The 23645-nt window shown below is 37.9% G+C and overlaps 5 protein-coding genes across 8 annotated transcripts in view; 2 read left to right on the top strand and 3 right to left on the bottom strand.

The window, feature by feature from the left end:
- Nucleotides 1-3730, top strand: part of LOC107728702 (CKLF-like MARVEL transmembrane domain-containing protein 4) — a 25386-nt gene extending 21656 nt beyond the window's left edge. The window contains exons 4-5 of the mRNA XM_016538985.1: nt 736-834; nt 3099-3730. Of these exons, the coding sequence (XP_016394471.1) occupies nt 736-834; nt 3099-3263 (264 nt within the window). The 3' untranslated portion in view covers nt 3264-3730. The remainder of the gene's footprint in view (nt 1-735; nt 835-3098) is intronic.
- Nucleotides 3731-6896: 3166 nt separating this feature from the next.
- LOC107728703 (CKLF-like MARVEL transmembrane domain-containing protein 3) lies at nt 6897-11220 on the bottom strand. The gene is made up of 5 exons (XM_016538986.1): nt 10887-11220; nt 8695-8850; nt 8479-8574; nt 8228-8342; nt 6897-7302 (listed from the first exon to the last, which is right to left on the bottom strand). Exons 1-5 carry the CDS (start codon nt 11001-11003, stop codon nt 7274-7276), a joined length of 513 nt encoding a protein of 170 aa, XP_016394472.1. The 5' UTR covers nt 11004-11220; the 3' UTR covers nt 6897-7273.
- A 527-nt stretch (nt 11221-11747) lies between these two features.
- Nucleotides 11748-13233, bottom strand: LOC107728696 (chemokine-like factor). Its single transcript, XM_016538976.1, has 4 exons — nt 12891-13233; nt 12500-12655; nt 12255-12350; nt 11748-12086 (listed from the first exon to the last, which is right to left on the bottom strand). Exons 1-4 carry the CDS (start codon nt 12975-12977, stop codon nt 11979-11981), a joined length of 447 nt encoding a protein of 148 aa, XP_016394462.1. The 5' UTR covers nt 12978-13233; the 3' UTR covers nt 11748-11978.
- A 1439-nt stretch (nt 13234-14672) lies between these two features.
- LOC107728695 (thymidine kinase 2, mitochondrial-like) lies at nt 14673-19030 on the top strand. Of its 3 annotated transcripts, none has more exons than XM_016538974.1 (10): nt 14673-14919; nt 15530-15567; nt 15726-15800; nt 15909-15962; nt 16080-16169; nt 16342-16415; nt 16718-16806; nt 16939-17018; nt 18206-18286; nt 18428-19030. In XM_016538974.1, exons 1-10 carry the CDS (start codon nt 14769-14771, stop codon nt 18509-18511), a joined length of 816 nt encoding a protein of 271 aa, XP_016394460.1. In that variant the 5' UTR covers nt 14673-14768; the 3' UTR covers nt 18512-19030. The 3 variants fall into 3 exon arrangements, with proteins under 3 accessions (XP_016394460.1, XP_016394459.1, XP_016394461.1); XM_016538973.1 differs by lacking the exon at nt 14673-14919 and adding an exon at nt 15077-15259 and having other exon boundaries at nt 18428-19029; XM_016538975.1 differs by lacking the exon at nt 14673-14919 and adding an exon at nt 15184-15259 and having other exon boundaries at nt 15403-15567; nt 18428-19028.
- Nucleotides 19031-19068: 38 nt separating this feature from the next.
- Nucleotides 19069-23073, bottom strand: LOC107728694 (uncharacterized). 2 transcript variants are annotated; one of them, XM_016538970.1, is made up of 2 exons: nt 22330-22723; nt 19069-21372 (listed from the first exon to the last, which is right to left on the bottom strand). In XM_016538970.1, exons 1-2 carry the CDS (start codon nt 22663-22665, stop codon nt 20131-20133), a joined length of 1578 nt encoding a protein of 525 aa, XP_016394456.1. In that variant the 5' UTR covers nt 22666-22723; the 3' UTR covers nt 19069-20130. The 2 variants fall into 2 exon arrangements, with proteins under 2 accessions (XP_016394456.1, XP_016394457.1); XM_016538971.1 differs by lacking the exon at nt 22330-22723 and adding an exon at nt 22861-23073 and having other exon boundaries at nt 19081-21372.
- Nucleotides 23074-23645: the final 572 nt, after the last annotated feature.

Here is a 23645-nt window from a genome sequence, read left to right on the forward strand (position 1 = left end):
TTGTGCCTGTCCACAACTTTATCCCGGAGATCTTTCGACAGTCTTGCCACCCATAGTTGTTTGTTTGCTTCAGTTGCACTACCAAGGACTGAAATGCTCCAGGAAAGCTCTTTTCATGCTGAACTAATCAAAATGACCACAGCTGATCACATGAGAGTCAAATGGCGTTGTGTGCAATTGAGAAGGTGATTAGCTACACAGTTTACAAGTCATTTTTAGGAGGGAGGTTATCCTTTTTCCAACTCAGTGTTTGTTTGTTTTTTTCTGACATGTCTATGTTATATCGTTCACTTGGATGTTATAAGTTGCTCTGAGTAAATGCAGCTGGATAAAACAAAAACTGTGTCCGTCTTCATTTCAGGCTGCAAAACAACAAAATGTGATTATTTTAAAGGGGGGTGATTCTTTTCTATAACCACTATATGTGTTCCTTGTGCGTGTGGAGAGAGATGTGCGTTATTTGCAAATTTTAGAGAGACGGGTAGTCCCATATTTATTAAATGTGGTTGTTACTCACAAAACTTTGTAGTGTATACAAACCCATGTGCCTTGTATGCTTAACAGACCAGAGGTCATTTTGAAAACAATGTATACTACTACCATGCAACAGTTTTTTAATCTGAATTTTCAGCAGTCATTTCTCCAGTCTTCGGTGTCACATGATCCTTCAGAAATCATTCTACATGATCATTTTCTACATGAGAATTCTACATAACCTCTCTTTCTCTCTTGCAGGATCTAATCAACACTGTCACCAGCACCCTGTTCTTCTTTCTGGCTTCAGTGATTTTAGCAGCTCTCAACCATCAAACTGGAGCAGAGATTGCAGCTGTGGTACCTATCCCCTTACTCAGCTCTTTATTTAATCAATTCTGTCCTTGTGGTTGAATTCAAATGTTTAGTCATTTCTCAAGTATTTGAAGTGGGCCCTAATATGCCAGGGCTCTGCTGCCCTCAAGTGGCTGAAATGGAGTAAGCACATAGTCGTTCCTGGAGAGAGACCTGGACAGGCAGAGAGTGGGAAGTTCTGAGCAGTCATAGTCAACATCCACCTGAATGTTTTACATTTTTTTGCTTTGATTCTTTAATTTTTAACACTGAAATTCTCACTGGTTCCTCTTTTCATCTGTCTCCATCCAACATCTCTTCTCGGGAAGTCGTGGCCTAATTAGAGGCCTAATTTGGGTTAGAGAGTCGGACTCGTAACCCAAAGGTTGCGTGTTCGAGTCTCGTACTGGCAGGGATTGTAGGGGGGGGGAGTGAATGTACAGCGCTCTCTCCCACCTTCAATACCACGACTGAGGTGCCCTTGAGCAAGGCACCGAACCCCCAACTGCTCCCCGGGCGCCGCAGCAAAAAAATGGCTGCCCACTGCTCCGGGTGTGTGTTCACTGCTGTGTGTGTGCACTTTGGATGGGATAAATGCAGAGCACTAATTCCGAGTATGGGTCACCATACTTGGCCACATGTCACGTCACTTTCACTTTCTTCTTTTTTTCATTCAGAATTTAGTTTTTCTTCTTTTGTTTCTGTCTCAGAATTTAGAATGTGTGTCACAAGTGTGTTACTGCATAGCTCATTACAAATTCCCACAGAATTTGGTCACACATCAACCTTGTATTTGTTTATAAAGTATTTTAGCTAATTTGATTATGTTTTAAGCTGCCAGAATGAGTGTAGTGCACTCAGCTCTATTTAAGTCCATTCCACAGAATTTATGGAAGCTTTATTCCACCTCAGAGTAAAAAGATAATCATGAAATAAAGCTTAAAATAAAAAATATGAGATACAATTATACAATGTGGCAGTTTTGAGATTTAAGGTCATAGTAACTTTATCATCTTTTACTTTGAGGCTGGAAACTGGCTTCCATAAGTATTTCCACTGATTTCCCCCCAAATTTAGCACAGAAAATGCCAAAAAATTCCATTAACTCCATCTGGGACTGCTCATTACAGTGTTATAACTGAAGCCACTATAAACATTTCAGACGCACATACCTTTCTAGTTAGTTCGTCTGATTTGGTCAAGGCTACTGACCTCTTGTGACTGGGAAGAGGTTTGTTGTAGATGGCTCAGTGAAGAGAAGTAGAAGGCCAAAGTTATTCCCAGTATTGATACAGGATCAGGTTCTCTTACTGAGATCCTGACCTTTATGACTTCAGTGACTTCAAGAATGACCTGAGATCAGCAAAATATCCACCAACACCTTGGAAGTCAAAGGCTGAGGATTTGTGCTAAGAGTTTTATGATACAGATGTTCTCAGCGGGAAACCACTCTTAACACCCGGGGATTTTTCTGAACCACAGGGCACTGCAAAATTCCTTCAGCCCTCAAGCCTGCCAGAGAGATGGAGTTCTGTTATCAGTCTCATATTGAAATTTACTATAAAACATATCAATATTATTTAGTACTACATATAGTACTGTTGATTTAATGCGATATATACATCTATATATACATCACTTCAAGAAATAGTTTACCCAAAAATGAAAATTTGCTGAAAAATTACTCATCCTTAGTCCATCCATGATGTAGATGAGAAACATTGTGATCACTTGCTCAATGGATCCTCTGCAGTGAATGGGTGCCGTCAGAATGAGAGTCCAAACAGCTGATAAATGCATCACAGTAATCCAAGTAATCCACATGACACCAGTCCATCACTTAACATCTTGTGAAGTGAAAAGCTGCGTGTTTATCATTAAGGCATTTTAACTTTAAAACGTAGCTTCTAACCAAAATACCAGTCTGTGATCCATAATAACACTTCCTTGAGTGGAAAAAGTCCATCCCCTGTTGGCCTCTCACATCAAAATCCACCGGCATATTTGCCTAGAACTGTTTTGGCTTGTAAATGGTGCTTCATCTGTGCATATTTGCTCCTGATTCAGACAGGACTTTTCCACCGGAGAAAGCAATATTATGGACAGAGGACTCATATTTTAGCCAGAAGCAACAGTTAAAAATGTTTTGATGGATTTGTTTCTTACGAACACGCAGCTTTTCGTAAAATTTCACATTCATAGTTTAAAGCTGAAAACAATCCCCTTCAGAATTCTTGAGTATAAATAATTGTTTGTGTGTTTACCTCCAGATTTTTGGGTTCCTGGTAATGGGTGTGTACGGTCTGAACACATATTTGGCAGTTCGGAGATGGCGTCTCGGCGACTCGCAAGATGGACCCCTGCAGACCAGTGAGTACATCCGTGCCCGCACAGCCTCGCGGGGAGAGGTGGAGTCACGGCCTGAGCTGCAGTAAAGCACACAGGTGGACCAATAAAAACTGAGACAACACATTCCTCATGATGGAAGCCTGATGACCGAGCAGTCAGTATGAGCTCTTACAAACAAACAGTTGCATGAACAGTCTGAAATGGAACAAACTTATGGCATCTTCATCATCATCAGCCTCAGGCTGTTGTCATTTGACTGTATACTTAAATACTGTATCTTTCTGATAATTAAGGGCTTTACCTTACCATGATCTGGATAATTATTGACTGACACTGACTCTACTGTGCTCCTAAATTCCCAGCGGGGAACCTGAAAGGTTTAAGTGATATCTGTGACTGAAGTGGAATGGAAATTTGTGGTAGAGTTTATGAGCAAAAAAGTTTTTTGTTTTTTTTCCCTCTGCAATTGTGTTCCTGTATCAAACACATAGTAAACTGCAGTTGCATCGGGATGTTTTTGCAGCAGCCCCTCACTGCAGAAAACAAGATCCAGGGGGCGTGGTTGGATTCAAATCTAGGGGGTGGAGATGGGTGGGTTTGGGGATCAGGGGGTGGGGACGGGTAGGTTTAGGGATCAGGGGGTGGAGACGGGTAGGTTTAGGTATATGTAAGGTGGGAGGAGTTGGATCTGGATCCAACCACTCCCCCTGGATCTTGTGTTCTGCAGTGAGGACCATCTCTGTTTTTGGGTAGAGACGGTTTTACTAGATGTTAGGAGCACCAGTATTTATTTTAATGTTAATTATTTTTGCGATACCACAGCTTTGGTAGCTACATTGTATCAAATGTAGTATTTCACCTTGTGAATGTGACCCTGCATTACAACAGACAGCAACAGCTTTCAGATTGTCTGTGTGTGTGAACGGAGTTGTGAGTTTATGACACTTTTTAGATACTAATGTAGTCTAGATACTAATCTAAATTAGATACAAATTTTTAGTTACAAAATTGTGTGTGCATAGTCTATAGGACATTTTTTTGTTTTTTTTTGTAAGAATTTCTCTACTCCACTGTGTACTCCAACCCTCGATTTAAGCAAGGGTGGAGTTTTTGAAGAAGGTTTATATATTATATATCTGTGTGTGACATTTGACATTTATGAACGTTTCCTATGTGTATGAATTCTTATGACTGACACTAATAGACTGTATTTGAAGGAACAAGTGTACTGCAGTACATATGAATGCATTAGCTAAACTGTGTATTTTTTTTTTTCTGTGTGCCTTAATCGTAGAGGCTAGTCAGAATGCTCTTGGACTCTTGGACACTAATGTTACGACAGCATTAGCAGAATGACTGCTTCAGAGGGTGTGAAATTCAAACATTTTATCCACAGTCTCTAATGAACGGATCCCTGATTGCTTTATTGACCCTCTAATGGGCGTTTTTAAAAGGAGTGTCATCGAACGACATTAGGGGGGAAATTAAATGTATCTTTTACCACAGATTTTAAGGCATAGTGCAATTGTACGTGATATTTTCTTTTATTTTTTTGTTTATATACAGTATTCATGCTTGTGTCTTATTTTAAGTTCTTAAATGATGTCACTTTTATGATTTGGAACAAGACCAATTGTTGAAAAGAAGTCATTTTGAGGCGTGGACTCACATTCTAGACATTGATCAACACTGTGTGACTTGAAAATGTTAGACAATCACAAGAATGATTTTCTTAATGAAGGACTCCGCATGAAAGTGCCGAAGTCAGTTTATTTTTCCTATTTTGAAAGCAATACTGTGTGCTTATGCTTTAATAATGTGTAAGAGCTTTCACTGTGCTTTGACTCTATGCTGAACTTCTCATTGGAAGATTTTAGCATCAAAATAATGATTTTGACCTTATGGTTTGACTGTATTTTAAACTCACAAATCAAAAGTGTCACAAATCAAAAACAAGTGTTTCAAAAGGAACTAAGTTGACAATTTGAGGGTCAAATTTTGATAATGATTGTAGTCTTTCTTGCTGACATTTCCCGTATTCAAGAAAGCAATGTTTTATTCCATGTAACAGTGCTATACATTTGTATTTTTGTATTTATAGAGTTGTGCATAGACTTACAAAATGCTAACTGTTTAAAATATTTGTGATGGCAATCTTTTCCTCAAATAAATTGATTTGGATGGACTGTTGATCTGTAAATGGGAAAAGCCTTACTGTGGTACAGGAATCCACTGTATAGAGTGCAGTTTGTACAATCACTAAGACCCATTTCACAATACTTGTCACTTTTTTTTTTCTTCATTGCTTTGGCACAAAATACATTCAATGACTACATCTTTCAAATTACATGAATTCCTCACTCAGAAACAACAGCCACCAAAATTCTACGGGTATCTAGAGGCCTATTTGCATGTTTACATACTCTTTTCAAAAGTGTTAAATTTAAGTTAAAAACCAAAATCATAATTATTGAATAAGACAGAAATTCACTACATTTCTACAGTAATACAATAGGAATGACAAAGTGTTTTTTGGTTGATTCACTTGAAAAACTGCTAGTGTTATGGAAGAATTAGTTTTTTTTTTTTTGAGTCATCGATTAAGTGTTTTGGTAGTTTTAGTGCATTTTGGATGTGAAATTAATTGCTGTCAAGCTGAAAGTCGGCAACCCTGTTGAAAAAAAACAGCATATGCTGGTTAGGTATGTTTTGAAGCATGGCAGCTGGTTTGAGCTGGTCCTTAGCTGGTCTTAAGCAACTAGCTCCTGCTCAGGACCAGCTGCCATGCTTCAAAACATACCTAAGCAGCATATGCTGGTTTCTTCAACAGGGAAGGAAAACTGTGTGACGAGTTTTGAAAAAGTGACCTTGAAGAAGTGTGGAGAAATGTGCCCCAGCGATTGTAAAACACTGTAAATTCAAATCTACTGAAATACACATATCACTAACAAACTCTATATCCCATTTTTGCTCCTAACATTCAAAATAATTGGCAAAATTAAAATCTTTATTTGCTAAAAAATAAACAATACTACAAAAATTGCACCAAAATTATTTATTGATGTGGCAATCTGACAGAGCATCTTTCCAAAAGAGTCCTTAAAGCATATCCACTAGAAGGTGATGCCTGAGAATACTATAGTAAACCAGGCGACGCTCCCTTATGCACTACTGATGCTCACATTTATAATACAGGTTCAATAGCAGAGCAGTGCCACTTTAAGAATAGTACATCGCTAGGTGAGCATGATGAGACAAATCCTGTCTTTTTTGCAGTACTTTGGCAAGACATTGGTTTTACTTCAACATTACAAGACTAACGCCAATGTGTAGACCTGTGGAAATAAGACAGGTGACTGTGGCCAGCCAACCACCTGCTAATTTCATACATGATGTAAACTTATTTTGTTGCTACAAAACATTACAATTATTTGTTATGAAATAAAAGAATACTGTTCGGTTTCTGGCACAAACCGATCGTTTCGTGTTTTCAGGACATCAATGTGTTGTCACGAGCCGCAGGGTTAATTTGGATTTGTCTGTGCATGTTTTTTTTACTCTCAAAGATTTTGTTACCATTGCCATGCATTATACGACTGATAGACTGCAACGGCTGGACTTAAAAATCATAATTTGTGTTCTACTGAAGAAACAAAGTCACCTACATCTTGGATGCCCTGGGGGTAAGCAGATAAACATCAAATTTTCATTTTTGGGTGAACTATCCCTTTAATGACAGAATTTTCATTTTTGGGTGAACTATCCCTTTAACACTATAAGTACACCTAAGCTGTAAGAGGCAGTACATAGTCATCACAAATGGTACAATACTGCCCTTCTTCCAAAAATCTATCAACAAGCTTGACTGTTGATAGACTAATTCGCTTTGGGAAAATCAAATGAGAAAGGCTTGTATGGACGCATACAAAAATGACTGAAAACTCTATAGCTTCTATTATGTGATTTGAAATAGACTGCTTAACTCTAGTCACAAAAAGTATACCCAAAACAACAAACAATAAAAAAGTTTTGTTTTTGTTTTGGTTATCAGGCACTGTAGTGGTCGCACACCAGGTTTTTGGACACAATCACAGCTTTAGTCAGAGTCAGAGTCTGAGTCATCATCTGTGAGGAAGAAGAATGTGTTATTCTGGAAGAAAGAGTCTCTGAATAACCACAGAAAAGAGAAAATGAGATGGGGATTTCCCAGTGAAAATAATATGCCATGGAAGTTTAATGCATGTGACTATGCATGACAATTGCTAGGACTTTAGTTTGCTTGTAGCGAGACAATTCATACATTTAAATGATACTGCAGGAGTTCAGTCTGCCTGGTCACTTACAGTAACTAGAAGAAAAGCTACACTGGTTGACTAAACCACACTTATAAGAAACCACATCACCTTTCACTTCCTATGTCTAGTCTCACTAATAGTTTTGCTGCTTTAGTTTGATGTGTAAAGCTTCATGCAAATATCCTGTGAAGGAGACTCCAGCAGAGAAAAGAGAATATTTTCACATCTCAGGATTTACATTTTTGTTCAAAAGTTTGGGGTCAGTAAGATTTTTTTATGTTTTTGAAATAAATCTCTTACGCTGACCAAGGCTGCATTTATTTGATCAATAACATAGTAAAAACAGTAATATTGTAAAATAGTATAACAATTTAAAATAACTATTTTCTATTTTAATATATTTTAAAATGTAATTCATTAATGTGATGGCAAAGCTGAATTTTCAGCATTACTACAATCTTCAGTGTCACATGATCCTTCAGAAATCATTCTAATATGCTGATTTGTCTCTGAAGAAGCATTTTGTATTATTATCAATTTTTGAAAACAGATGTGACGCTTAATATTTTTGTAGAAACTGCAATATATCTTTTTTCAGGATTATTTTGATGAATAGAAAGTTCAAAAGAACAGCATATATTTGAAATAGAAATCTTTTTGTCAATATATAAATGTCTTTACTGTCATGTTTGATCAATTTAATGCATGCTTGCTTGAATGGTAGTGTACAGTAAATAAGATCCCAGTATTGATACCTTGTGTGTTTGGTGGTTCCTCACTGGAATCACCTCCCTTGAGGAAGTTGGCCAGTTCATTGAAGATGAAATAAAAGTCTAGGGCGAAGAATATTGTGGTAATGAAGCCAAAGACCTAAGAAGTGCAAGAGAAAGAAAAACAGGCACATGAAACCAGTGCAAACATCACACAAGTCACATGTTGTATAACTGTAATTCAAAAATAAACATTGCTGTCACTGATGGCGCCGATAAAACTGATGTGAGCCTACCCCAGCAGCCTTTGAGGCTCCATCCAGATATTTTGACACAGATATCATAGAAATGATGAAAAAGATGATGGATGCGCTGACACAGCGCAGGAAGTCCTTGGTGAAACAACAGGCATGGTGATTTGGAAAGAAGGAAAGAACTGGTATTCATGGACAAATGTTATAATCTAATGCTCTATTTTCCAGTACAGTAATTTTGTAGGTCAGTAAACTTACCATGAGGGGCCAGTGAAAGCCCTTGAATCTCTCATTGAACTTTGTAGAATAAGCAAACAGTAAGAAGAGGGCAGCCAAGAACTCTATGAAGGGAGCTGTGACGAAGGCAGCTGCTGTTGAAGCAGCAAAGCACACAAAGCTGATGAACGACATCACCTGAGGGGACAGGAAGCGTGAGGATCCATTTTTATTTAATTATTGTTCGTTATTATTGTGTTAATTGCTCAACATTTGTGACAGGGTGAGTGCACTAGACCTTTTAAAGACAAAAACTCACAGTTAATCAATAAAGCAGAAATTAATGTTTTGACAGCATATTAGAAAGATAGGTCTGAAAAGAGACTGATCAGTCTGCCTTAACAGAAAGCAACATCATTTTGTACAGTACAGTATGTACTAGGGATGGAACGATTACCGGTTTCACGATAAATCACGATAAAATGCCCTGACGGTTAGTATTACCGTTTAAAATGTAATTATCATCAAAACCGCGTTTGATTATCGCGCTTTTGAAAACTCGCGGTAAATCCTGTCCAGCCAGCATCAGTCTGACGCAGAAGCAGCATGCAATGTGGTTGTTTTTTAACGTTTTCATCTAATTTGAACAAAACCGTGATAATATTGATAATCGTGATAACTTTGGTCACTATAATCGTGATATGAAATTTTCATACCGTTACATCCCTAGTATGTACTAATACACCACATCAAAGACCTCTGCAACTCACATGGGACCACACACATGCACACAAACACACGTGGTGAACTCTTAATGACCATTCACACCAAGAACGGTAGACTATAACTATATTAACTTTATTAGCGGCCACCAAAGGATGTTCTGTTTATTAACAGAACATATGCAACAGTTATGTACGCTTCAAATACTCAAGTGCTACTGTGGAGTCTGATTGGCTGTCAATGTTTTTTTTTATCGATTAGTGGCTGGAAAAAAATGTTCTGAACGTGCTTCCATTATCGTTAAAGTTGTGGTGTGGACTTCGCTATTCTCATAAAATTAGAATGATTATTAAAACTTTATAGTTATTGTTACACAGTATTGTAATTATTATATCCTGTATACAAGCAGACTAAGCCTCATATCAACCTTAATTGTACAGCCTGAGAAGTTTGAATAGCCATTATTATTATATTTTACATAAACAATTGTGTGTGTGTGCACTGGTTTGGGTGGTTTATACACAAATTTGTATAATGACAAGCGTATGACACAGGTAAAACAATATGAAGGTGGTTTATAAGGACACTTCCTGTGTCCCCGTAATTCAAAAGGCTTAAAAAAACATACTAAATGGTGTTTTTTAGAAAATCTAAAAATTGCACAAAGTTTTCTGTGAGGGGTAGGTTTAGGGTTGGGGTAGGGCGATAGAAAATACCGTTTGTACAGTATAAAAACCATTACGTCTATGACGAGTCCCTGTAAACCACCAATACCAACGTGTGTGTGTGTGTGTGTGTGTACATGTTTTTCTATACTGGTGGGGACTTAAACCTGAATACACACCAACTCATGGGGACTTGTGTCATCCTTGGAGACTTAAATTGACGTCCCCATGGGTACAGAAGCTTATAAATCATACAGAATGAGTTTTTTTGAGATTGTAAAAAATTTTTCTGTGAGTGGTAGGTTTAGGTGTAGGGTTGGTGTAGGGCGATAGAAAATACAGTTTGTACAGTATAAAAACCATTACGCCTATGGAGAGTCCCCACAAGGATAGTGAACCAGACTGTGTGTGTGTGTGTGTGTGTGTGTGTGTGTGTAAAATATGAGGGGCGTTTTGTGACCTCTATAAAAAGCCACTACTTGATAAAAAACTAAAAACTCCCACTTCAGATGAAGTTTGACCTATATAGGCCTACTGTAGAAAACAACTAATGTACATTCATTCAACAAAGAAGCAGAAACTTTTCAGTACAAAATATAATAAAAGAATAACCACTGAAAAACAGATCGATAAGAAAAATAATCTAAAATCAGAAGAATAAATGCCATGATTTACGTCGCACTTCTGTGGCTGCATCCAGATGTCAACAGCACAACAACAACAACAAAAAAACATCCTTGTAAGTCAGATAATAACATTTAGAAGATATAACATAGCCCTACCACAAAACAACGACTTATACACTATCATGGATGTATTTAACATGATAAAAGTCGAAAAGCATACCACTTCACCGAGCAGCAGTAGTCCTTTTCGGGAGGTGATGAATTCTTTACTCGGGAGAAGAGAACGAACTATGGTCTGTCGTGGTCGGTTATTCTCCGGAGCCTCGATGTCCCCCATGATCACGCCTCTGAAACTCCTGTTCCCGAATGAAGTTCACACAGAGATGCTTCCTACTCTCCGCTACGAGACAGCTACTATTCGCAGAGCGGCATTACTTTCCACGGAGTGGAAACGGAAATACTGACAGTGCGGAAACGAAGCACACAAAAAAGCAACATCTGCATTCCCGAAATCTGGAGACCGTTAATAAGTGAACAGAGAATGTGGGCGATACATCTCTCAGAGGACGGAGGGTCTGCTGTAAAGATATTCGTGCAACTGCACAACTTCCCTCTGCACGACTGAACAGATTTAAGCTCTGTTGGGCTTCTGTCAGACTTCAAGCCCATTCTAATCATTCAAAATCGTTTTTGAAACTTCTTAACTTTAGCTAACGTCACGTGCTGTTCATAATAACAGATAACGTTTTCAGAATGTTTTTAAAAATCTACCATGAAAAAAAAAAAAGACGTCAGGCAAGTCATGAATGCAGTTAGCTACTTTTATGCACTGAATGTAATTATTTTGGTATATTTAGTAATTTCTGCAACATTCAAATTGTGTTTATACTGAACATGGTTTAAATACATTGTTCATGCTTTGGTCAAATCAACCTCAAATTAGCATAATAACTTTGGATAACAACAATCTTTCAGACAAAGTGCATTTTTATTTTGATAACAAGAACATAAAATCATCAGTGTTAATGTTGAGACAATAACAACATGATGCTCAATTTATTTGCACTTTATTATTACCTTTGCACACTTATTAGAGCAACATGCATTCCCATGCGTTGGTTCTGGAGACTGTTAATAAGTGAACAGAGAGAATGTGGGGGATCTCTCACAGGACAGAGTGGCAACTCCATTTATTAAAAATATTAATAATAATAATAATAATGAATACATTATAACTAAGTATTTTACAATCTTATTTTGGTTATACAAAACAAGTCTGCTCACAAAATGAGAGAGATGGTCCTGCAAAGCTTTACCCTGTTTGGGCCTCTGTGGTGGTTCTTGGCTTGTTGAATGCGATTTTTTTGAAAAGGATATAGCCATCCAAGGACCACAAGGCTGCAGCCACAAAGCCCACGATCTGTTAACCAAAAGACTGCATAGTGAGAAACATGTTGCGTCATAATGTTTGGGTCATTCACAATGAATATTCACATAGGTTTGAAAACGTATGAATGATTTAAGACCTGCATAGTGCTTAAAAAGATAAATAGAGAGTTCCAGGAATGGAGGATGTATACATTCTCACCCCTCCGCTCAAAGTACCCTTCACTGTGTATGTGGAAACTGCTACCAGGCTAAGAATACACATCAGAGCAGCTGCAAAGAATGAGTTGAACACATCCTGTGAGAGCATAAGGTCATTACCAACAGTTCTGTTTGCAAAGCTGCAGTTGCAGGTATTGGTGGCATTATACAAAGTTCCCTGAGCAATAACAATGCTGCAAAATATTTGCATTCATTCAATCAAGCGCACTAGATTTATGTTCTTACAATAAGAGGCCAGAAGAAGAGAGTGAACATCTTGTTGAGTTTCAGTAGGTAAAGCAGAAGAAAACCAAGTGTGATGAAAAACTCCATGCATGTTGCTGCAATGTAGACCGGCCTAGATGCCACTGCATAACACACAAAAGCCACAAAAACACATACCTGAAAATAAAAATGAAGATTATTTTAAGGACTTTTAGTAAGATGACTAGATGTTATTTGACTGAAATGTAAAGTGTAATGTGATTTTAGTTAGCAGGCCTACATTGCTTCCCTTTTTAACAATGTACCAAGCCTATGCCAGTACTATTTAAATAAGTGATTGCGAGTGGTTGAGCATTTCCCAAAAAGTATCATAAATAACAAAACTCATGTTAAATTTGTATAAATGTCTCACCATTTCTGATATTTTCAGTAGACCTTTTGTGGACTTCAACAAGGCCAAATCAACTTCCATTGTGGCATTAATATGATCTCTGTGCATATGTTTTATGTCGATGAGTAGTTCTCATAACACAGCTTGTCAATCTTGGCACATTACTTCCTGAGTGAGTGTTTCCTCTTAGTCTCAGGAAATGACTAAATACCTTTTTTTTAAAAACCATTTTCAGCGGTAATCTGATTCAGTTTATGGTAAGAATCTGGGGGTAATATTTCTGCATGCATTGACAATTTTGTAAAGTGCAAATCATAAAGTGATAAACAGTAAAGTACTGTAGATCTGGAGAGCACTGTGATTATGGCTGATCACGGCCAATGATGAGATCTATATACTTCTTGAAATAGTCATGTCAATCAAAATAAACGTAATTGTATTGTTTTAACTCTTTCATTAATAGATCACACAATATTTTACAGACGACGCAATCTATTCTATTGAGAAAACAAACGATATGAAGCAAACGCACTGCTTGGTTTTGCAGCGCCATTTTATTAACTTGGTCATTCAAATTAGTTTTGTCATTTGGAGGTTGCGTCATGTTTCGATGAGGAACAAATACAGACAAACAGGTCAACTACTAATCCCTGTGAAACAGTGATAGGGAAAATTTGCTTTGCGCTCAGCCCTTCTTTCAGGAATAGAAAGATTCGACATCTTTTTCAGAATGATATAACTACTGTTCCTTCTGTTGTATTTCACTGGAGTAATTATCTTTATGCTATTCCTTGGAAGAGTGTGTGGTCGTTACCCAATAAATATTTAATTACGAACAAGGTTAAAGAGGTATCCTTTAAATTGCTACATCGAGTTTACCCTGTGAATGTTTATATTAAAAAAATGCTTCCGGAGAAGGATCCTCTTTGTTCCTTTTGTGGAATGGTAGATGAGTCTGTCTCTCATCTCTTTTGGGAATGTACCCATGTAACCATTTTTTGGAAAAAAATTCTGTTTATTTATACGTTCTTCTCTCTTAGACAATTTTTCTTTGTTGTACAAGGATGTTTTATTTGGTTTTTATCATGTTGATAAGAATCTAAAGGACAAATATTTTCTAATAAATCTATTTATTTTGCTAGCAAAATTTTTTATACATAAGTGCAAATTTTTGTCTGTAAAGCCCCTATTTCTTATATTTTGTAAAGATCTGAAGTATTACTTGGAAACAATATCTACCTCCAGCAATGTTAAAGCCTTAAAATCGATAACATTGTGTGCATCTTATAATATTGGTTCTTTCCTATAATGTACAGTTGACTGAATGCTCTGTGACCTTTTGCCTGGTTGTTAAAAAGTGCCTTTTGAGGCACCTTTACTTTATATAATGTAATTTATATTACCCCTGGCCCTGTATGTTTTTTTTTTCTTTTTCTTTTTGTTTTGTGATTTTGTTGTTACTAGGGTTGTATATTTTTGTATACTTGTTGCTAATCCTAATAAAAGAAGAGAGAGAGAGAAAAAAGACGAACAGGTCAACTACATGCCTGTATAAGCATTGTAGACATGAGTGTCAGACTCCCTTGTTATTGCAATATATTTACTTTAAAATCGATATACATTCCACACACTGTAATGGATCAATAGCCTATTAGCTGCAATAACTATTTCTCTATACAATTTTGCGTGATAATAATAATAATGCAGGCTTATTGTACAAATAATAGTGTACATCTTACGAATCATTTAGTGACGATTTAAAAATTGTGACTTTTATTTTGACATGTTTTGGTCACTCATTAGTGTTGCAAGTAACACTGCAAGTTCTGCGCATCATGAGTTCATATCACACTTGTATATTTGTATATGTGACTACTAGACGTCGATGAAACAAGCGAGATGATTGTTGACTTGTTAAAAGAGTTATGTCGTGTTGTTTTACCTCTGTATCCACACAAATCTTTGTCAACACATGTACTTGTCCGACAGACGCCTGCACTGGGAAAGCATTTAAGCGGACGTTCGCGGGGCAGCACATCTGTCAATCACCGTAAGTCCTGCGCCAGCTTCCGTCCTACGCAATATTCATTTAGTGACGATTTAAAAATTGTGACTTTTATTTTGACATGTTTTGGTCACTCATTAGTGTTGCAAGTAACACTGCAAGTTCTGCGCATCATGAGTTCATATCACGCTTGTATATTTGTATATGTGACTAGACGTCGATGAAACAAGCGAGATGATCGTTGACTTGTTAAAAGAGTTATGTCGTGTTGTTTTACCTCTGTATCCACACAAATCTTTGTCAACACATGTACTTGTCCGACAGACGCCTGCACTGGGAAAGCATTTAAGCGGACGTTCGCGGGGCAGCACATCTGTCAATCACCGTAAGTCCTGCGCCAGCTTCCGTCCTACGCAATATATCGGCGACCACAGCTCTCATTCTTATTTATATATTTTTATAGTATTTCTCGTTCATTTCGTATTTTCTTCAAATCTTCCCTAACCGAGTTATATCATGCTCTCTCAGCTTTGCATTAACAGTACTGGCATGAGCTTAAGCTTGTTACCTTGTGCATCCCCGAGCCTTTGACTGTTGCCATAGAGATTTGCCGCTGAATCCGAGAAAGGTTTCATTATGTTGTCTTCTTCTCAAGGGAAGCTGGTTAGAAACGGCGAGGAGAAGAAATCAGTGGTGAGTTACACACTACAGCATGTATCTGGATGAATAGATCCTCTGATCTGAAAGAGGGTCAATCACACGGCTGAAGAATACAGTGAACACAATATTGTTTAATATGTTTATGGGTGGTTGTTGTTGTTGTTTTGAAAATTGCATCCACTTTTGTTCAGATTTGGTTGGAGGGAAATATTGCAAGTGGAAAGACAACATGTCTGGAATACTTCAGCAAAACCAGTGACATTGAGGTAATACAGTAAATCTGTGATGAATAATATTTCTTACAGTTTCTGAAATCTCTCTATTCTTGTTATTCATTTATTTAATATACATCTAAAATGTGTCTTGTGTTTTAGGTGCTAACAGAGCCAGTGTCTAAATGGAGAAATGTACAAGGATGCAATCCATTGGTAGGTATCATGTGACACTTCATTATGGATTTAATGAGCTTTTTATTTCTGATCCATCGAGGTGTAAACTTTATTGCATATTTGATTATCTAATAAATGTATTTTATTCTGCCACAGGGATTGATGTACCAGGACCCATCTAGATGGGGACTCACTCTTCAGACATATGTCCAGCTGACAATGCTAGATTGGCATGTCTTACCAATGGCATGTACAAGTCCTTTTTCACATCCACATAGTCAGTTTTGTTCAGTTGCTTTACATGTATCTGTTTTTGTCCTGCAATTCAGAAATTAGCCTCCGCCTTCTGCGTGAACAGAGGAAATGGAATGCGAATCATGACTGCAATAACCTGTTTTTTTTCTTTCTGTCGCCACAGTCAGCACCAATCAGAATGATGGAAAGATCTATTTACAGTGCAAAGTACATTTTTGTGGAAAATCTTTACAAAAGGTACATTTCCTTATAACGTTGAAAGAGCTTTACCTGCCCACTATTGAACAAAAAATGGGGTAACACTTTATTTTGGTGTCCTTCTTACACGCTACATGTACTTAGTATAGTAATAACAGTAAATTATAAATAAACCAAACCCTATCTCTATAGTAAGTACATGTTGTTAAGTAATATTGCTTAGTATTGTTTCATTACACTATGTCAAAGACACCTTCAAATAAAGTGTAACCACAAAATGTACTGATCATTAAACGTGTACTAATGTTAAATGAAAAAGTATTATTTTATTTGGTTGACAGTGGAAAGATGCCTGAGGTGGACTTTGCTGTTTTGAGTGAATGGTTTGAGTGGATCATAAAGAATATTGCTATTCCTGTGGACCTTATTGGTATGGCAAATATATCTGTATTGCATTGCAACACCACATGTTGCTCGTTAGATAACTGAAATTTTGTAATAAATGTTTTAGTGTAGCATAACTAAAACATTTTTTTGCATGTGTTCATTGGTTTTTATACAGTTTACCTGCAGACGTCTCCACAGACTTGCTACGAAAGACTAAAGCAGAGGTGCAGAGAGGAAGAGAAGGTTATTTCCTTGGTGAGCTGTTGTTGAGTTATAAGTGAACCGCTGTGCATGCAAAACTGAACTGAAACAACCCAAAATAGATTCTGTAACTCTGCTGTCAATGGCGAAAGAGCAAATGGCGGCAACATTTTAAAGGGGTCATGAATTGAGAAATCAACTTTTACTTCAGCTTTTGATGTATAAGAGATCATCGTACTAAAAGAATATCCTGTAAGTTTCAGAACTGAAAACGTCCTTGTTACTGAAATAAAAGCTTTTATTGACACCAGGCCCAGTGAACGCCTAATCCTGGAATGTGCCTACCTATGACGTAATAGATAGGTTAAACACCGCCTCCTAATTCTGTAGCCCCGCCCACTGATTCGCGCATGACATAGTAGGGAAATAACGGAAGTGGCGCTAAACCGGATCGAACAACCAAGCAATAAACATGCCGTTAAAGATCGCAAAATATTGTGCAGTGCCTGGTTGTGGAAGAACACAGTCGCTGCATAACCTTCCTTCGGATTCAAATATTAGGAATGCGTGGTTGAACTTTATTTTTAATGAAGTTTCAGCTCACGTGAGTAAAACATTAAGCATTTATTCGCTTCATTTCACCGCAGATTCCTTTGTAAACAAGACTCAGGTCGACGCTGGATTTGCAGGGAGACTGAGATTAAAAAGCAATGCTGTGCCGTCTATATTAGACCCGACAGGAATGGCGCAGCACACTTTTGTGTGAGTAAAAAATATTTGTACTATGTGCCACTATTGCTTTGTTAGAGATCGCTTGATACATCCTGATTATGTGTACGTGTCTAACCAAAGTCTCAAACAGACACACAGAAAGTTAGTTTACTATGCAAAACTGTTATCCAATCATAGCAGTGGATGTTTACTTCCAAGTCTTCAATGCGGCACGCCCATAAAAACCAAGAGTTTCTCGAGCCGGCCTCAAAACCAGGGTAGAAAATAGCTATTACTTATTGATTTTGATGTTTTTGAATGTAAAAACCATGCGAACATCATAAGTGGACCTCAGACAACAGTATAAAATAAAAAAGCCAGTTCATGACCCCTTTAAGTTTAAAGCTTTGGTTCTAGCTCAGAGATGACTTTCACTTTTAATGGTATCAGAAGGCTAGATTACAAACATTACATATTTTTTATCATATATTCTGAAAGTGATTGCACTTTCGCTGATGTTTACCCTTTAGGAATACCTAGAATCAATCCATAACCTCTATGAGGACTGGCTCATTCATCACAAGTCATTTGAGGTTCCTGCTCCAGTTCTGGTGAGTTTCTGCCAAAAGTCTTTGCATCATATGATATATATTGTGACATAATGTATAATCACTTGTTGATGAGCTGAACTCGTGAATAATGTTCCATGCACTACATCTTGGAGTAATTTGTATTTTCACTTTGGTGGGCAGGTAATCCCAGCAGATCATGACCTTAAGAAGATGCTGCATCAGTATGAGGAAAACAGAGAGAAGATACTAATGGCACATTGCTGAGGTTAAGATCCGAGACAATGATGATCATATCAATCCATACATATGTCTTCAGCTCTCATTGAGACAGATGAAGCAAGCACTTTTTTTTTTTTTACTTGAAACTGGATTTACAAACATTCCTCCAGCAGTGGAAAGTTAATTTTTATAGTAGGATTTGTAGAATTAGTTCATATGATATGTGTTTTATTTCAATCCTGCCTTTTATGATTATTATTTTGTATTTGCATTTGCAGTCTTTGCAAACTTGGTTTATGCACTTAACAGGAGACACAGTCTTCATTTTTAGTCTTGTTTATGAAAGCATTCCATATTACCTAAAACTGCTGCACTTAGAAACATTTCCATTGGCTCTTTTGTTATGTCAGTAGACATTTTAAATTCTGAATGGCAATTCATGTTCATTCTGTCACTTACAGACAGTGTCACTAACAAATACAGACACTGTGGTCTGTTTACGTTACTGAAGGTGTTACTGTGACCAGTGTAATTTATACTGCATAAGGCATTGTTTTAAATAAATTGGAAAAAATGATTTGAAAATATTGATTTTATTACATTGTAATTTACAGTCACATAATTCTATGATGTGCTCCACTGTAGCCTCAGTAGCACTTTAAGATCAATACAAAACTTGTTTGCACCTTGTTACTTTAAATAACAGCTAGTATAATAAAGATGCACCAGGGGCTTTATTTATAAAACGTTGCACAGAAACCATCCTACATTTGATCTAAGATCATTTCTCAAATGTGCATGTGATTCAGAGAAATGAATTTACGCACACAAAAAAAAAGTGCGTATATGCCTCTCTTCCAGATGTGAATCTATAAATCACAAATGATCTTGAAATTGTGCACAGCTGAATTGTTTCAAATCTCTTGTCTTGTAAACACCCCTAATCAATGTCATTAGCATATAAAAGAGCACCAGTCAATGTCCAAATCCTTTACTTGTGAATGACAAGTGACAACATTTTTTTGATTTCCAAATACCCGCAGTAGTCCAATTCTGCTACAAGAAAAATATGTGTACACCTGCTTAGAACCTGACATGGCACTAAGCACTTTTCCATGTCAGACCGTTTTTACAAATCTTAATACTGGCATGAATTTTAGCTTACACTCTAGGATCAAATCTGTGTGTACGAACGTTTTATAAATGAAGCCCTGAACACCATTTTTTTAACACTTATATTACCCCACATTAATCCAAGGATAGACATCCCAGCAGAACAAATGTTCCATTAAGAAAACAAAGTGCACATTTATTTGTCTCTACATTTAGTAAGGCACAGTAGGCCTACTTAGAAAATCAAGCTCTAATAATCATTTTGACCCAAGCAGGTTCATGAAAATTATAGCAGCAAGATGTGTTCCTTCACTTCAAAAAGCTATGATAGAAGTTAAAGACAAAGGGTGCAGATGTTCTTCCTGTCACTTTCATAAACTGTAAGATACTAAAGCTAATCTGAAATCAGGGCTTCATTAACAAGAAACTTCCTATCAGTGAAAATGCTTTGCATATCATGACTACCACAAAGACATTTTTGGTGCACTGCCACATTCTAGTACACTTTAAAATCTCTGCCATGGATAAGGAAAAAACAGGACTTTGTGTCTCTAAATCACCACATATGTTTGGACTAGGTCGTCTTCTGGTTGCTGAGGTGTAGGACTCTTGTGCCCGTTTGAGCCCTCATTGTGGTCAGTTGGTGGTCCAAACACTGGTGGGCAGGCACTTAGTGCACTAGGGATGTAGATTGACTGAGGAGGCTCTTTAATGAGGCTGTCCTGTGCAAAAATGCCATCAGATGCAACACAGCTCCCACAACCTGTGATGTTGCAGACAGGCTCCTGGGATGGGCTGCACAGGATGGGCAAGCTCATGCCATCTGGGGATTTTGTGGGTGGAGCCGTGATGACGTCATTAGGGCCACTGCATGGCTGGGCCTGTGCGGTCTCCTCAATGGGATATTTAAGAGGCTCATCTGCACTGAGTTCCTTCATGTGCATTTTCCCCATTTGCTCAGTGAGCTCAGCCAGGCAGTCTTCTGATGAGCCTTCACGGCTACGTCCTTGCAGCAGCTTCCCGACTTGAAGAACCAATGGTTTGTCATCTGAGGGCTGGGCTTCTACAAGAGCATTTGGGATGTGAAGTTTTCTATGTCCTGGCGTGGTCTCAGTGTGTATGGCTATAGACTGGGGGCCACTCATGTCAGTACTGGCCTCGTGGAACAGGCCTGCATTGTGGCCCCTGGATCCAGCCCACTCCTGGGCTTTGAGAGGCTGTATAGATCTTTGAGACTTTCGGAAAATAGGCTTTTGTCGGATGGCCAGGTCTGGGTAGTTCTTCTGCATCTCTAAGATAGACTTGTCGTCAGTCATAAATGAGTTGGATGGTCTCTCTACATCAGAGATAGACGAATCTTGAGACTTGTCGGCTCCCTGATCATGAGGGTTATGACTTTTAAGTGACTCCTGTTGCTGCTCTTCCCCTGGGCTTACCAGTGACCCACCTTCAACATGCCCATCATCCTTAAAAACATCCTCATTTAGATTACAGATGTTGCTGATAGGTTCTGAAGCTTCTTCCCCAGCAACGAAGGTCAGAGGAGCAGCTCTTGTTTGGATGATCTCCAGACATTCTACATGTGATCTCTGGTTCATGAGCTCCAGAAGATACTCACACTCTAACCTGACAAGGAAAAGGTCGAATCCCATACTCTTGGCCTTGTCGGGGTCAAAATTGTCCGACAATTTATACTCGGTGTCTGTTTCCATGCAGTATCCAATAATCTGAAGAATACTTCTGGCAAAAGGCAATACTGGCTTGATGTAATAGACAAAGTGTCCTGTAAATGTCTGAAAGAACAGGGGAATAAAACAATTCTGATTAATTGTAAATTATTATTGTATATCTAATTATTTTTTCACTTCTAAAATAATTAAACCTTGTGCCCTGATGTGGTAAATTACTGTATTGCGACCAATTATTATAGCTTTCATGTTCTGCTGAGATTGACAGTTTACACCACTCAAAGAATCTTAGCAGAAGTATATATATATGTATATATATATAAATTCATACTTCCGTGTTAAATATTGTTTTGAGGGCAACAGTATTTGCGGTCTATCAGACCTCAAACAGAACTTTAGAATTAAAGGAAGTCAGCAAGAGCAGCCTTGCTAAAAGAAATCTTAAAGCAGCCTAAAATGGTATGCTGATTTTAACTGGTCTTAGTTTGCCTTCCAGCCTGGCTAAGATGTTTTCAGATGGCGTAGTTGATGTCAAATCTGGTCTAAACAGTTGATAATTACTCAAAATCCTTCTAAAACCAGAAAACTGTTTTAAAATCTTCTAAAATCAGCCTGAACAGTCTAGGAGACCAGTGAAAATCAGCAAACCATCTAGGACTGGTTTAAGTTACACTGTTTTTTGTTTTTAGCATAATCAGCTCTCAGAAAAGTCATTATGTATTAACAATACTTTGGTGTTAAAAATTATTTTGAGGTCAACGTGCTTGGGGTCTCTCAGACCTCAAATAGAACATGAGAATTAAAGGAAGTCAGTGACAAATAACCAGCCTCAAATAGTTTGCTAGTTTTACTTGGCATTCCAGCATGTCTAAGCTGTCTTGTTGATTGTCTAGCTGGTCTGGTCAACTGAAAAGTACCCCAAACCCTTCTAAAACCATAACAGACCAGTCTGATCAGGCCAGGAGACCAGCAAACCATCTGAGGCCGGTTTAACAACTTCTTATCATCAGCTGGGAGAGTAGAGAGGATAGACCTAGCCTATCACTAGCGGCTTTCATTTACCTTTAATGTTTTAATCTCTTTCTTCCACGGAAACAAAAACAGGTTGACACAGAACATCTCCAGTAACTCGGCGGCTTTTTTAAAGTCGCGGACTCGTCTCTGGCAGTCTCTGTACTGTGCGCACTCATACAGAGTCTCATAGAAGTCCGGCGTGTTGAATCTCTTCCGCGGCTCTTCCTCCGGTAACAGCAGCACGCGCCTGGCTTCATCTGTCACCTGTGTCTCTGAGCACACTTTCAGGTCGCCTTCACAACAAAATCTGTCGTAGTACTGTAGATACTTAACGAACACGTCTTTTCGCGAAACAGGCGTTTGGTCTTCGACGTTGTTGGTCATTATTGTGACAGAAAGTATAATCAAGTTGATCAACTCCCGTTGAGGAAGCGAAAGTAGACAGTATGCAAATGAGGAGTGATGATGATGAATATGCAGGTATCGCAAACGCAAATACGGAAGAACCTCAAATATACGTTTTCATATTGTAGTTTAATAATAATTTAGCAGGATTACAGTAATTAAAGTAATTCTTACATTTCCATAAATGTCCATGACCGATAAGCAAAACTGTCCTGTAGGCATCAGCGACGTAATAGCGATCTCGTTATCATTCATCTCAGCCTTAACAGACACCTGAAATAACTATATATTACACCTCTGTAAGTACACTTGATTATTACAGGGGTGTTTGTCCTCGATTTGTCCGAGAAACGGTTGCTGATATACCTACATGTCACCATTGTTATTCTGCCTTCGTATGTGGGAAACATTACTGACATCTAGTGCGTGCAAAAAATAAGTAATTCTCATGACTTGCGTGTAAAAGATGTCCAGAAGATGGCGCCGCAATCACAAAATGGACGCAATGCACGTCAAACACGTAATTTGAGTCATGGCAGAAAGGAAAATACCGGGGCAAGTTGCAAAAGCATAGCCACTACATGTTAAGAATGTGTTTTAAGAACTGGTTTGACCACCTAGCAGTTAGCCAATCAGTCTCAATTTTCTGATTAAAATTGGGCCAAACTACATTTTTTTAAACTGATGTAAACAGTTATGACCAGTCTAGAAGAAAACAAATTAGATGGCAAATTTTTAAAGACTAGTCTAAGCAGTTTATGCAACCGGCCCCTGATCTATGAATTGGGTATCCATGGGGGAAATCCAGCTTAAACTTGAAAATGTTGTGGAACATTTTATGTAGTCTTGTGTAAATAAGTGGTGCATGAAATGGTAAATATTCTGTACAACAATCTCAAAATAGCATAGTATTATCTGATAACGGACCTTACCCTGTACCTCCACATTAGTTTAATATA

The sequence above is a fragment of the Sinocyclocheilus rhinocerous genome, unplaced genomic scaffold, assembly GCF_001515625.1.
Source record: "Sinocyclocheilus rhinocerous isolate Xijiao unplaced genomic scaffold, SAMN03320098_v1.1 scaffold1509, whole genome shotgun sequence".
NCBI lineage: Eukaryota > Metazoa > Chordata > Actinopteri > Cypriniformes > Cyprinidae > Sinocyclocheilus > Sinocyclocheilus rhinocerous.

Bases quoted from the DNA above. Each gene is read 5' to 3' on its own strand.
- LOC107728695 (XM_016538974.1), top strand. From the start codon at position 14,769: ATGATTGTTGACTTGTTAAAAGAGTTATGTCGTGTTGTTTTACCTCTG. The intron at 16,170-16,341 runs GCATGTACAAGT...CTGTCGCCACAG, and splicing joins ATTGGCATGTCTTACCAATG to TCAGCACCAATCAGAATGAT. The intron at 16,807-16,938 runs GTATGGCAAATA...GTTTTTATACAG, and splicing joins TATTCCTGTGGACCTTATTG to TTTACCTGCAGACGTCTCCA.
- LOC107728703 (XM_016538986.1), bottom strand. From the start codon at position 11,003: ATGGGGGACATCGAGGCTCCGGAGAATAACCGACCACGACAGACCATA. The intron at 8,575-8,694 runs GTAAGTTTACTG...TGTTTCACCAAG, and splicing joins GCTTTCACTGGCCCCTCATG to GACTTCCTGCGCTGTGTCAG. The intron at 8,343-8,478 runs GTAGGCTCACAT...TGCACTTCTTAG, and splicing joins GAGCCTCAAAGGCTGCTGGG to GTCTTTGGCTTCATTACCAC.
- LOC107728694 (XM_016538970.1), bottom strand. From the start codon at position 22,665: ATGACCAACAACGTCGAAGACCAAACGCCTGTTTCGCGAAAAGACGTG. The intron at 21,373-22,329 runs GTAAATGAAAGC...CTGTTCTTTCAG, and splicing joins AAGAGATTAAAACATTAAAG to ACATTTACAGGACACTTTGT.
- LOC107728696 (XM_016538976.1), bottom strand. From the start codon at position 12,977: ATGCACAGAGATCATATTAATGCCACAATGGAAGTTGATTTGGCCTTG. The intron at 12,656-12,890 runs GTGAGACATTTA...TTTTATTTTCAG, and splicing joins TACTGAAAATATCAGAAATG to GTATGTGTTTTTGTGGCTTT. The intron at 12,351-12,499 runs GTAAGAACATAA...ATGCTCTCACAG, and splicing joins TCTTCTTCTGGCCTCTTATT to GATGTGTTCAACTCATTCTT.